The sequence below is a fragment of the Onychostruthus taczanowskii genome, unplaced genomic scaffold, assembly GCF_017590055.1.
Source record: "Onychostruthus taczanowskii isolate IOZ18803 unplaced genomic scaffold, ASM1759005v1 scaffold107, whole genome shotgun sequence".
NCBI classification, from domain to species: Eukaryota; Metazoa; Chordata; class Aves; order Passeriformes; family Passeridae; genus Onychostruthus; species Onychostruthus taczanowskii.
In genome coordinates, this window is record NW_024497297.1 from 129,556 (window position 1) to 139,082 (window position 9,527).

The 9,527-nt window shown below is 64.0% G+C and overlaps 2 protein-coding genes across 9 annotated transcripts; one reads left to right on the forward strand and one right to left on the reverse strand.

Annotated features, from left to right (window-relative positions):
- Nucleotides 1-39: 39 nt before the first annotated feature.
- On the reverse strand, nucleotides 40-6,669 carry FCHSD1 (FCH and double SH3 domains 1). 8 transcript variants are annotated; one of them, XM_041418515.1, is made up of 19 exons: nucleotides 5,435-5,584; nucleotides 5,066-5,163; nucleotides 4,559-4,604; nucleotides 3,644-3,717; nucleotides 3,250-3,394; nucleotides 3,039-3,175; nucleotides 2,901-2,964; nucleotides 2,678-2,806; nucleotides 2,392-2,514; nucleotides 2,216-2,311; nucleotides 2,033-2,140; nucleotides 1,826-1,930; nucleotides 1,396-1,626; nucleotides 1,226-1,309; nucleotides 962-1,118; nucleotides 675-880; nucleotides 475-571; nucleotides 335-402; nucleotides 40-172 (listed from the first exon to the last, which is right to left on the reverse strand). In XM_041418515.1, the coding sequence occupies exons 1-19, from the start codon at nucleotides 5,453-5,455 to the stop codon at nucleotides 107-109; spliced, it is 2,055 nt and encodes a 684-aa protein (XP_041274449.1). In that variant the 5' UTR covers nucleotides 5,456-5,584; the 3' UTR covers nucleotides 40-106. The 8 variants fall into 8 exon arrangements, with proteins under 8 accessions (XP_041274449.1, XP_041274431.1, XP_041274411.1 ...); XM_041418497.1 differs by having other exon boundaries at nucleotides 2,033-2,311; XM_041418477.1 differs by lacking the exons at nucleotides 3,644-3,717; nucleotides 4,559-4,604 and having other exon boundaries at nucleotides 2,901-3,175; nucleotides 5,435-5,785.
- Nucleotides 6,670-7,208: 539 nt separating this feature from the next.
- Nucleotides 7,209-9,464, forward strand: LOC121343427 (proteinase-activated receptor 3-like). Its single transcript, XM_041418598.1, has 2 exons — nucleotides 7,209-7,429; nucleotides 8,323-9,464. Exons 1-2 carry the CDS (start codon nucleotides 7,333-7,335, stop codon nucleotides 9,384-9,386), a joined length of 1,161 nt encoding a protein of 386 aa, XP_041274532.1. The 5' UTR covers nucleotides 7,209-7,332; the 3' UTR covers nucleotides 9,387-9,464.
- Nucleotides 9,465-9,527: the final 63 nt, after the last annotated feature.

Below are 9,527 nucleotides of genomic sequence, written 5' to 3' on the forward strand. Positions count from 1 at the left end.
GCTCGGGGCATGGGGCAGCAGCAGCCCAGGCTGCTGGGACAGCAGCCTGTGGTGGTTTGCTCGGGCAAAGCTTTTTGGGGGAGGGGGGCTGGGGGCACCCACAGGGTCAGCTGAAGTGAAGCTCGGGGTCGGGCTCGGGGGCTCTGCCGGGCGGCGGGGGTGGCGCACGGAGCTGCAGAGAGAGAGAGGAGGGGGAAAGGGAGAGGGAGAGAAGTGGTGCCAACATGCTGAGGCCACTCATCCCCCTTCAGACCACACAAAACACAAGGGTGGCTCCATTACAGAAGGGCTGGGGCAGGTTTTGGGGTCACAGCATCCCTGTGAAGGGACTTACCGGCCGCAGGCGTGTGGCTGCCAGGTCTGGAGAACTCTGCCCGCTGCCCGTGCCATCCTGTCGGCAACCTGGGAGTGCCCAGAAGCTCAGCCTGCCTTTCCAGGCTCTCCCAGCCCCTTCCCAGTTTCCCCAGCACTCACCTCCCAGAGCTGTCTCAGGAGCAGGGCTGGGGACCAGGCTGGCCCCGGGTGCAAGGCCAGGAGGGGAGAAGGGCGGAGGGGATGGTGATGGCAGCTCCTGGGAAGACACAGCCAAGAGGGATGGGCATGGTGGGAAGGGGGTCTTCACCTCGGCACTCATGGAAGTGCCAGGGTGACACAATGACCCTCCTGCCACCGACCTGCCCGGCTGCCTCCCGGGCCCCGGTGAGCTCCTCCACCACCAGGGAGGGGAAGACGCCGATGCGGCCGTCGAAGTCGCCGGTCCAGAAGCCATCGTCCACCTCGCCAGCGGCGCGGGGCAGCACCCGGATGATGGCTCCCTCAGGGAAACTCAGCTCCTCAGGGCTCTGCCCCTCGTAGTCATACAGGGCTCGCACCAGCCAGGCTGCGGGGAGGACGGGGGGTGGCTCAGCACCCTCTGGATCCCGCCCCCCTCTCTGGGGTGGGGGTGATGCCCAGCACCCACCTCCAGGCTCCAGCACCAGTTCTGCAGCCATGATGCTGGAGAGCTGGCGGTGCAAGGCAGAGGGGCCTGGGGGGCCCAGCCCAGCACCCGAGTCACACCCCAGGGACAGCAGGTACTTTTCAGGGACGTAGCCAACCTGCCCAGCCTTGTTCCGAGCCTGAGGAGGCAGAAACCATGTGAACATCCCAGGCTCCAGAGTGGGACCAGCCTGAGGACCTCCAAAAAGTGTGCCCCAGTATGGAGGGGGGCTCAGTCTCCTCCCACCTTCACCCACTCCTCTGCATCCCCATCCTCGATGATCTCCAGCTCCTCGCCCTGGCTGATGGACAGCTCGTCCGCCTGGCAGCCCTGCAGGAGATGGGGACAAAGTGGCAGAGGGGCTGAGGTGCCATCCCTCGGCAGTCAGGGTGAGGGCCAGGCAGGCAGGGCCATACCTGGTAGCCAAAGATCACCCGGCAGGTGTAGGGGTAGGTGCGGGCAGCAGGCCCAGGCTCATCGTCCTCATCTGGCTCATCACTGTCCTCATAGTCATCAAACTCGGCCGGGTCCAGCCCTGCGGGGGTCTCCTCTCCTGTCCCCACCATGGCCCCAGCCAGCCAGGCGTCCACGTCCAGCCCTGCCGCCCGCAGCAGTGCCAGCCGTGCCTCAGCCTTCACTCGGCTCACCTGGGGACACCACGCATTGTCACAGTCCCCAGGACACGTGTGGCGGTGTCCCAACCCCCTTGCCCCCAACCCCAGGGGTGGTGGCATCCCCAGCGCCACACCCCAAGGGCAGCATCCCAGCCGCCACCCCTCCCTGTCCCTGCACCCTGGGGGTGACAGATCTCGATGTCACCCCAAACTCCCTGACTGGGGGTCCCACCTCTGCCTTGCGGATGTTTTCCCTCACTTCCTCCATCTGCCGCTCCACGGCCGCCACTTCCGCCTCCAGCCCCTGCTGCCGCCTGGCCTCCAGCCGCTGCAGCACCTGGGCGGGCACCCACAGCTCAGAGGGTGGTGGCAGCTGGGAACGGGCTGCAAAAGCCCCTCCCTGGCCCCCCAGTGCCCCGTGGGGCAGGACAACACTCACCTCCTCGCTGTGTGCCCTGTTCTTGTGCTCTCGGGCCACCCGCGTGGCCCAGCGCCGCGCCTCCTTCTCCAGGCTGGCCCCATCGTCTGCTGGTGGCAGCAGGCACACCTGGGCAAGGACACGGCGGTGACAAGGGGCTGGCTGTGCAGACCCCACCTTGCTGTAATGACCCGCTCCGCTTACCTCCTCCACCCCAGTGAGCTGGAAGCGCTGCTCGGGCGCCAGGGAGAAGGCGGGGTGGTCCTGCAGGAAGAGGAGCAGGTCCTGCTCCCGGCACACCTGCAGCAGGGGAGTGGCATGGGGCCGGGGGCTCACCTGTGCCCTCGTGTCCCACCCAGCTTGGGGGACAGTGCCATTACCCGTGCGGATGCCTCCACAACGCCCTGGAACCAGTCCCGGGTGGCCCGGCAGGTCTCCACCTCCGTCCGGCTGGCGGCCGACAAGTGCTCCCGGAGCCGCTCGTAGAGGTCCCCGTCCAGAGCCTGGGGAAAGCAGATGGGAACACCCCCAGCACTGCCACATTCCCACCCTGGAACGTCCCTGAGCCCCCAGGACAGCCAGCCCTGACCCTGTGCCAGCGGGACCCTCCCTGCTGGCAGTGGGGAGATACTCTTTGAGGGACCCTGGGGAAGGGGCATCTCCTACCTGCATGGCTGCGGGCAGCTCCACACGCTGGTAATGCTCCAGGTGGGCAGAGGCAGACACCAGGGCAAAGCTGTACTCATTCTGCACGCCCGCCAGCTGCCTCGAGTGCTCGGCCAGTCGCGCTGAGAACTGTGGGGACGTGGGCAGTGTGGCTTGGCGATGGTGCCCTGTGTCCCCCTGCATCCCCGCACGTGGGTATGCTGCCAATCCCCGCGCCACTAACCTTGGCACTGAGCTTTTGCAGGCTGGCCTTGGTGTGAAATATCCGCCGGTCGCTCTTGCGGAGGCTGAGGAGGATGGGAGGGGGTGTGAGAGCACCCCACAGCCACAGCAGCCCCCCGGCCTCGTGTCCCCCACTCACCGCGCCTCCACATCGGCCGCCTTGTCCTTGGCCACCTCGCTGCTGCGCCGCAGGTGGCTGAACTGCTTCTTTGCCTTGTCCAGCTCCTTCACCGTCTCCAGCAGCTCCACCTGCGCCTTCTGCAGCCGCTCGATGCCCTGCAGGGAGCGTCAGCTGGGGGGGACAGCTGTCCCCACCGCCCGGGCACAGGGACATGTCCTTGCCCCGGTACCTTCTTGAGCGTCCTCTCCTTGGAGAGGCGGGCGCTGCGGGCGGCCTCGGCGGCCAGGGCGCGGTAGCTCTCGGAGGCGGTGACACGGACCTGCCCGGCGTGCGCTGTCCCCTCGATGACGCCTTTCCAGACAGCGGCCACGCCCCTGTGGGCACAAGGTTAACACAGGGCCAGGCACTCCCTGCCCCGTGACACCTTTCAGGGATGCCCAGCAGGACTGTCAGCACCCCCAGACCCAGCAGGACCCTGGCACTGGGGACATCCCACCCACAGCTGCATCCCAGTGACACCCAAATCCTAGCTGGCAATAAGCATCTCCAAGCTGGGAGGGTCATGGGCAAGTACAGCAAGCCCCAGCTGCTTGTCCCCAGCCCTGTCCCTGTCCCCAGCCCACCTGGAGTCGCCAGCCTCACCACGGCCCCGCTGCCAGTCTCTCTTCACGAACTGGCTGGCCAGCCTCTGCAGTGCCTGCAGACAGACCCGGCATCACCAGCACTGCCCGACCCTGCTGAGCACTCCAGCACCCACCACCCCCCTCTCGACCCAAAACTGGGCTCCCCACCCCGGCTGCCCACCCCATGGACCTGGGGACACACACGTGCTCCCCCAGAGCACAGACACATCCCCGTGGCTCAGTGTCAGCAGGAATCCCATTGTGCTCTCCACGACAAAACCTTTTGGGGGGGCAGCCACCACAATGAAAGGACACCCCCACTGTGGCTTTTGGGAAAGAGCACCTGCAAGGGGACATCAGTGAGGGACACTGGCTACAGAGACAGAGTAAAGGAGCCCCAGCAAAGCCAAGCACAGCAAGACCCCAACCCTGGGGGGGATGGATGGTCACCCCCAGCCTGGGGGGTGTGAGGGAGGGGAGTGACACAATGACCAGCTGCAGGAAGGGGGGACACAATTCTGCTGCAGTATGTCCTCAAGGAATGCTGCAGGGACATCTCACATCAAAACCAAACTGACATTTCAGAGCAGCGCCCTGCGATGACCCAGCAGACAGCAGAGCCCAGCGGTTTCCTCCCCCCACAAGGTTTTCCCTCCAGGCTGCCAAAACACCCAAGGTTTGCGCCATGCTGTGCTCAGCAGAGCCCCCAGCGGGTGCTGAACGTGGTCAGGGTCCTCTGGCAGGATGAGCCATCTGCTGGACCCTCCCGGGCCAGCACGGAGCAGCCACGCTCGGGTAATTTCGGAGGCTGCTCATTGCCTGCGTGGGGCCGTGCCCAGCTCCTGCCCCAGGCCGGCAGGATGGGGCCAGGGCCCCCCAGGAACATTGATCCCGAATCCCGTGGCACCTTCTTACCTGCCCATACTCCCTGTCAATGGTGGCCCTCTGCTTGCTGTAGGACCTGGGGGGAGAGGGGACACAGAGAGGACACACAGAGAGGGGCAGGCATGGGCCACCCCTGCCATCACTTGCTGCCACCATCCCCCTGCCATCACCCCCTTACTATCCTGTCCCCATCAGGCCACCCCAGAGGGTGATGGAGCCCATGACCTCGAGGTGACAGGCTCAAGGTGAGCCATGCCGGGTCCCTGGCCCTCCCGTGCCGGGTCTCAGCTTGGGGACACAAACACACACACACACACACACACACACACACACACGTGGGATGAGCTGTTTAATCTCAGCCTGGGGACACACACACTGCTGGGATGAGCTGCCCGGTCTCAGCTTGGGGACACACACACTGGTGGGATGAGTGCCTGGTGTCAGCTTGGGGACACACACACACACACACACACACACACAGACAGGATGAGCTGCCCGCTCTCTGCTCGACCCGGGTGTCACCTGTGCGGGCCCTACCTGATGTCCTCCAGCAGCTCGGCGTCCCGCTGCTGTTTGCTCTGCAGGCCCGACAGCTGCTCCAGGAGATGGACCCGCAGCTCCTGGGTGAGCTTCACCTGCGGGAATGTCCCGCTCAGCCCCGCGGCCGCGGCGGGCACGGGCTGCGGGGATGCGCTGTCCGCCCTGCCCGGGTACCGGTGCACCGGCCCCCAGTCCTGAGCGCCACCCAAACGCGGCCTCGCTTCCCCAGCCCCGGGAGGCTCCGCCGGGGGCGAGTCTCGGTCACGGCTGCAGGACACGGCAGCGAGGGAGGACCGGGCCCCGGTGACCCGCCCTGTGGCCCGGCCCGGCACGGCACGGCACGGCACGGCCCGGCCCGGCGCTCACCTTGCGCGGCGGCGGCTGCATCGCTGCGCTGTCCCGGTGCCGATCCCGATCCCGGTGCCGGTCCCCGATCGCCGCCGCCCCGACCCGCGTGCGCGGAGCCCGGAACTGCCGGGCCGGCCACGCCCCGCCCACTGACCACGCCCCATACTGACCACGCCCATACCATTCACAGACACGCCCCAAGACGAGCCTGCCCCATCAGGCCCCGCCCACCTCACATGGACACGCCCCCAGACCGCGCCCCCAAACGGCCCGCCCCTTCACCCGCCCTGCCGGGGAGCCCCGCCCATCGCGCCCAGCAAGCCCCGCCTCTCGGGGGCTGCAGCGCCGCCTGGTGGTCCGTGCTGTACGGGTGGGCAGGGCGATGGGACACGGGGACAGGGGGACATGGGAACACAGGGATATGAGCGGGAAGGACATGGAGACCTGAGGATGTGGGAAGACAGGGACATGTGACAGGGATATGTGACATAGGGAGATGGGAACATGTACGTGGGGAGACAGGGAATTGGGAACACAGGGATATGAGAGGCAGGGACATGCAGACATGGGAACATGAGAGACGGGGACATGGGGACAAGAGAAGACAGGAATATGGGACACAGGGATATGTGAGACAGGGACATGGGGACATGGGAGACAGGAGGACAGGGACATACATGGGGACACAGGGATATGAGAGATGGGGATGTGTGAGAACAGCATCATAGGGACATGAGGTGATGGGGAGTACTGTCCTCGGGCAGGGGGTCATGGGGACAAGGGGAGTGCTGGGGCACACAGTACTGGAATCACTGGGGACCGAGTCCTTGTGCATGAGGACACACAGGACACTGGTCCCAGGATGGGACACATGGGGTGCTGGTGCACTGGCCCTGGGATGTGGGGACGTGTGGGACACTGAGGGGACAGCCCCCAGCACAGGGACGTGTGGGGTCCCACATCACATGGAGGACACAGAGCCCCTGGCTTGGCATGACTCTGCCGTGGGGACAGGGGCACAGAGCTGAGCAATGGCATTCAGTGGGGGCCACCTGGAATCATGAGGGGCTCTCAACCAGTCCCTGAGTCTCCCCCGTCCCCCTCCCAACCCTCTCCCACCCCCTTCATCGCTCACTTCTCTTTCTGTATGGATTTCTCTCTGTGCTCCCTGCACAGCTCATGGCTCTCCCCACTGTCCCATTTGTCCCCGTCTTTCTCGTCCCATGACATTTCTGGGGTTGGCTGCACATGTCCCGGTCCCCTGGTGTGTGACAATGCACAAGGATGGGCTGGGGATGTGTCACTGGCGCTGGTATTCCCCTTCTTAGCTGGAAAAATGGACTGGAGGTCCCCCAGCCACCCACTTTGGTGACAAGAAGGGGACAATGCAGGGTGGCCCCATCTACACCAAGCTGTGACACCAGCATGTCAGCCTGACCCCAGTGGTGGGTCCTGGAGATGTCTGGTCCTGGCAGGGCTGGGCAGGCAGGATGCCCAGTGCCCTGGAGTGCTGCAGTGGGGCAGGGCCACATGTCACCCGGCTGGGAACCCGCTGCCACCTTCCTGTCCCACACACGGGGCACAAACAGATCCATCTTCCTGCTGTGTTTCTCCTGGCTGCCTCCAGCTGCTTCTTGCCGCTTCCTCCTCCCCACGGTCGTGTGCGGTCGTGTGACGGCAGCTGGAAATTTCCCTCCCTCGGTGGCGTGCCTCAGGTGCTCAGATGGTGACAACTGACAGTCACCCCACGCCTCAGTCTGGCTGCCACACCGCAGGGTTGTGGGCAGGATGCTGGTGTGACGTGGTGGAGACAAAGGGGGGTGTCAGCAGGGAAAGGGGCGGGTGACAGCCCTGCCGTGTCACCAGCCCTGTGCCATTTGTGCAGACCTGGCTGGCACAGTGGTCACTCCACAGAGATGTCCTGGCGGCTGCTGTCACCTGCTTCTGCTGCTACTTGTGTCACCCTCCTGATCAGCTGTGCCTGGCTTGGCTCTGCCACCCAACCCTCCTCAGGTAAGTGTCTCAGTGGATCTGGAGTGATGGGTTAGGGCAGGGACACCTCACTGGGACACCCCAATATCACGTCCCGTGACACTTGGAGGTGATGGCTAGGTGACATGGGGAGAGTTTGGGGCCCTGCTCTGCTGCCTTCCCTCAATGTCCACATTGAGAATCTGAGCGAAGACCTGAAACCCAGCCAGCATTTTCCCTTTTGGCAGCAAAATTCAGATTACTGCTCTCGTAACCTGAATTTTCCATCCTCTGGATATGGAGAGGGGGCAGAGGTTGTGGGAGATGCGTTGGATGCAACCAAAGCCCCCCGGGGTAGGGTGTTCTGGGGACCATCAGGACAGAAATTCTGCAGCTGGGAATGACATACAGAGACTGTCTGGGTGTTGGTTTTTTTTTTTTTTTTTTTTTGAGCAAGCCAGAAAAGGGATTTGATCCTGGGTTGTTTCTCTGGTGTCCTGGGGCCTTCCTGTTCTTCGCTTTAGTTCTTTGCACACAGTGAAAAACCCCTGACCACAGGAAGATGAGATGATGTCTCTGGCTGTGGCAGGGAGCAGAGCTGGGGACATGGCTGGGACTATCCCAGCCCCGTGCTGCCCTCCTGACCCCGTTGTGCCGAGCTGGGTAGGACAAGGGACGTCGGCAGCAGCAGGGCTGGGGAGCAGAGCCCGTCCGGGCTCAGAGCAGGGCACCCAGCTGGGCTGGCACTGCTGCGGTGCTGGCTGGCACAGAGTGGGGCACAGCTCTGCAGGGTGAGGGCAGCAGGGTGTTGGGGGCTCCCTGCCGTGGGACAGGGAGATGCCACCTCCTGTGTTTAGTGGTGGCTCTGCAGCGAGGGGTGACAGCTCCTTCCCTCGGCTGAGCCCGATGCCTTTTGTCCCCTTGTGTCCCCACAGTGCCCAAGAAAGGGCGCGCCCTGCTCCCCCTCACTCCCCAGGAGAAGAACGTGTGCTCCCAGGCCTCCGAGGAAGATTTTCTCAAAAGCACCCTCAGCACCCGCCTCCTGCCTGCCCTCTACTCCGTGGTCCTGCTGGTGGGGCTGCCAGCCAATGCTCTGGCCTGCTGGGTCCTGGCCACCAACTTCAGGAGATGCTCCAGCACCATCTTCCTGCTCAACCTGGCTGGGGCCGACCTGCTCTTTGTCCTCCTGCTGCCCTTCAAGATCTCCTACCACCTCCTGGGCAACCACTGGCCCTTTGGGGACTACCTGTGCCGTGCCATGGTGGCCTTCTTCTACGGAAACATGTACAGCTCCATCTTCTTCCTCACCTGCATCGGCCTGGAGCGCTACATCTCTGTGGCACACCCGTTCCTGTGGAAGGGCTCCAGTTGGATGAGAGGCAAAGTGGGCATCTGTGTGGGCATCTGGCTGCTGGTGGGGCTGGGCATGAGCCCTCTGCTTTTGCGCTCCCACACACACAATATCTCCATGCTGAACATCACGACGTGCCACAATGTGCTAGAAAAGGACACCCAAATGTTCTTTGGCTACTATTTCCTGTTCCTGGTGGGGCTGGGCTTTGGCCTGCCCTTCGTGCTCATGATCATCTCCTACAGCTGCATCCTGGCGCGGCTGCTGGCCAAGGGAGGGAGCCACGCACAGGTGGTGCGTGTCCTGGCCCTGGTCCTCCTGGTGTTCATCCTCTGCTTCACGCCCAGCAATGTGATGCTCTTCATCCACCACCTGCTGGAGCCCACGGGCTGCAACAACGGCACCTACATCTCCTACACCCTGGCCCTGGTGCTCAGCGCCTGCAACAACTGCTTTGATCCCTTCATTTACTTCTACGTCTCCCGGGATTTTCGGGGCTGGGTCCGGGATGCAGGAGGCCGCTGCCTGCAGAGGCTCGAGGCCTCGTCGGGGAGGTCCACGGAGAAGACAGCCCTGCCGCTGAGGTCCAGTGAGCAGAGCCAGGGCTGCCAGGCTGTGTCCCCCTGCCCTGGGGATGGGGGAGCCTGAAGCATGCTCCCCACAAAGGGCTGGCAAAAGACTTGGGCAAAAAATCCCACCTGGATCTGAGGTTCACAAGGATTTTGCCTGTTTTGCCCCCCTGATGAACTAGCATTGCCCAATCCCACGGGACCCTCAGCTGGGTGCCTG

What these genes read in the sequence shown, in the direction of transcription:
- LOC121343427 (XM_041418598.1), top strand. Translation starts at nt 7,333, where the DNA reads ATGTCCTGGCGGCTGCTGTCACCTGCTTCTGCTGCTACTTGTGTCACC. An exon ending in TGCCACCCAACCCTCCTCAG is followed by an intron (nt 7,430 to 8,322) that starts GTAAGTGTCTCA and finishes GTGTCCCCACAG; the next exon opens with TGCCCAAGAAAGGGCGCGCC.
- FCHSD1 (XM_041418467.1), bottom strand. Translation starts at nt 5,600, where the DNA reads ATGGTATGGGCGTGGTCAGTATGGGGCGTGGTCAGTGGGCGGGGCGTG. An exon ending in AGGAGAGGACGCTCAAGAAG is followed by an intron (nt 3,176 to 3,249) that starts GTACCGGGGCAA and finishes CGCTCCCTGCAG; the next exon opens with GGCATCGAGCGGCTGCAGAA. An exon ending in GGGTGATCTTTGGCTACCAG is followed by an intron (nt 1,310 to 1,395) that starts GTATGGCCCTGC and finishes CATCTCCTGCAG; the next exon opens with GGCTGCCAGGCGGACGAGCT.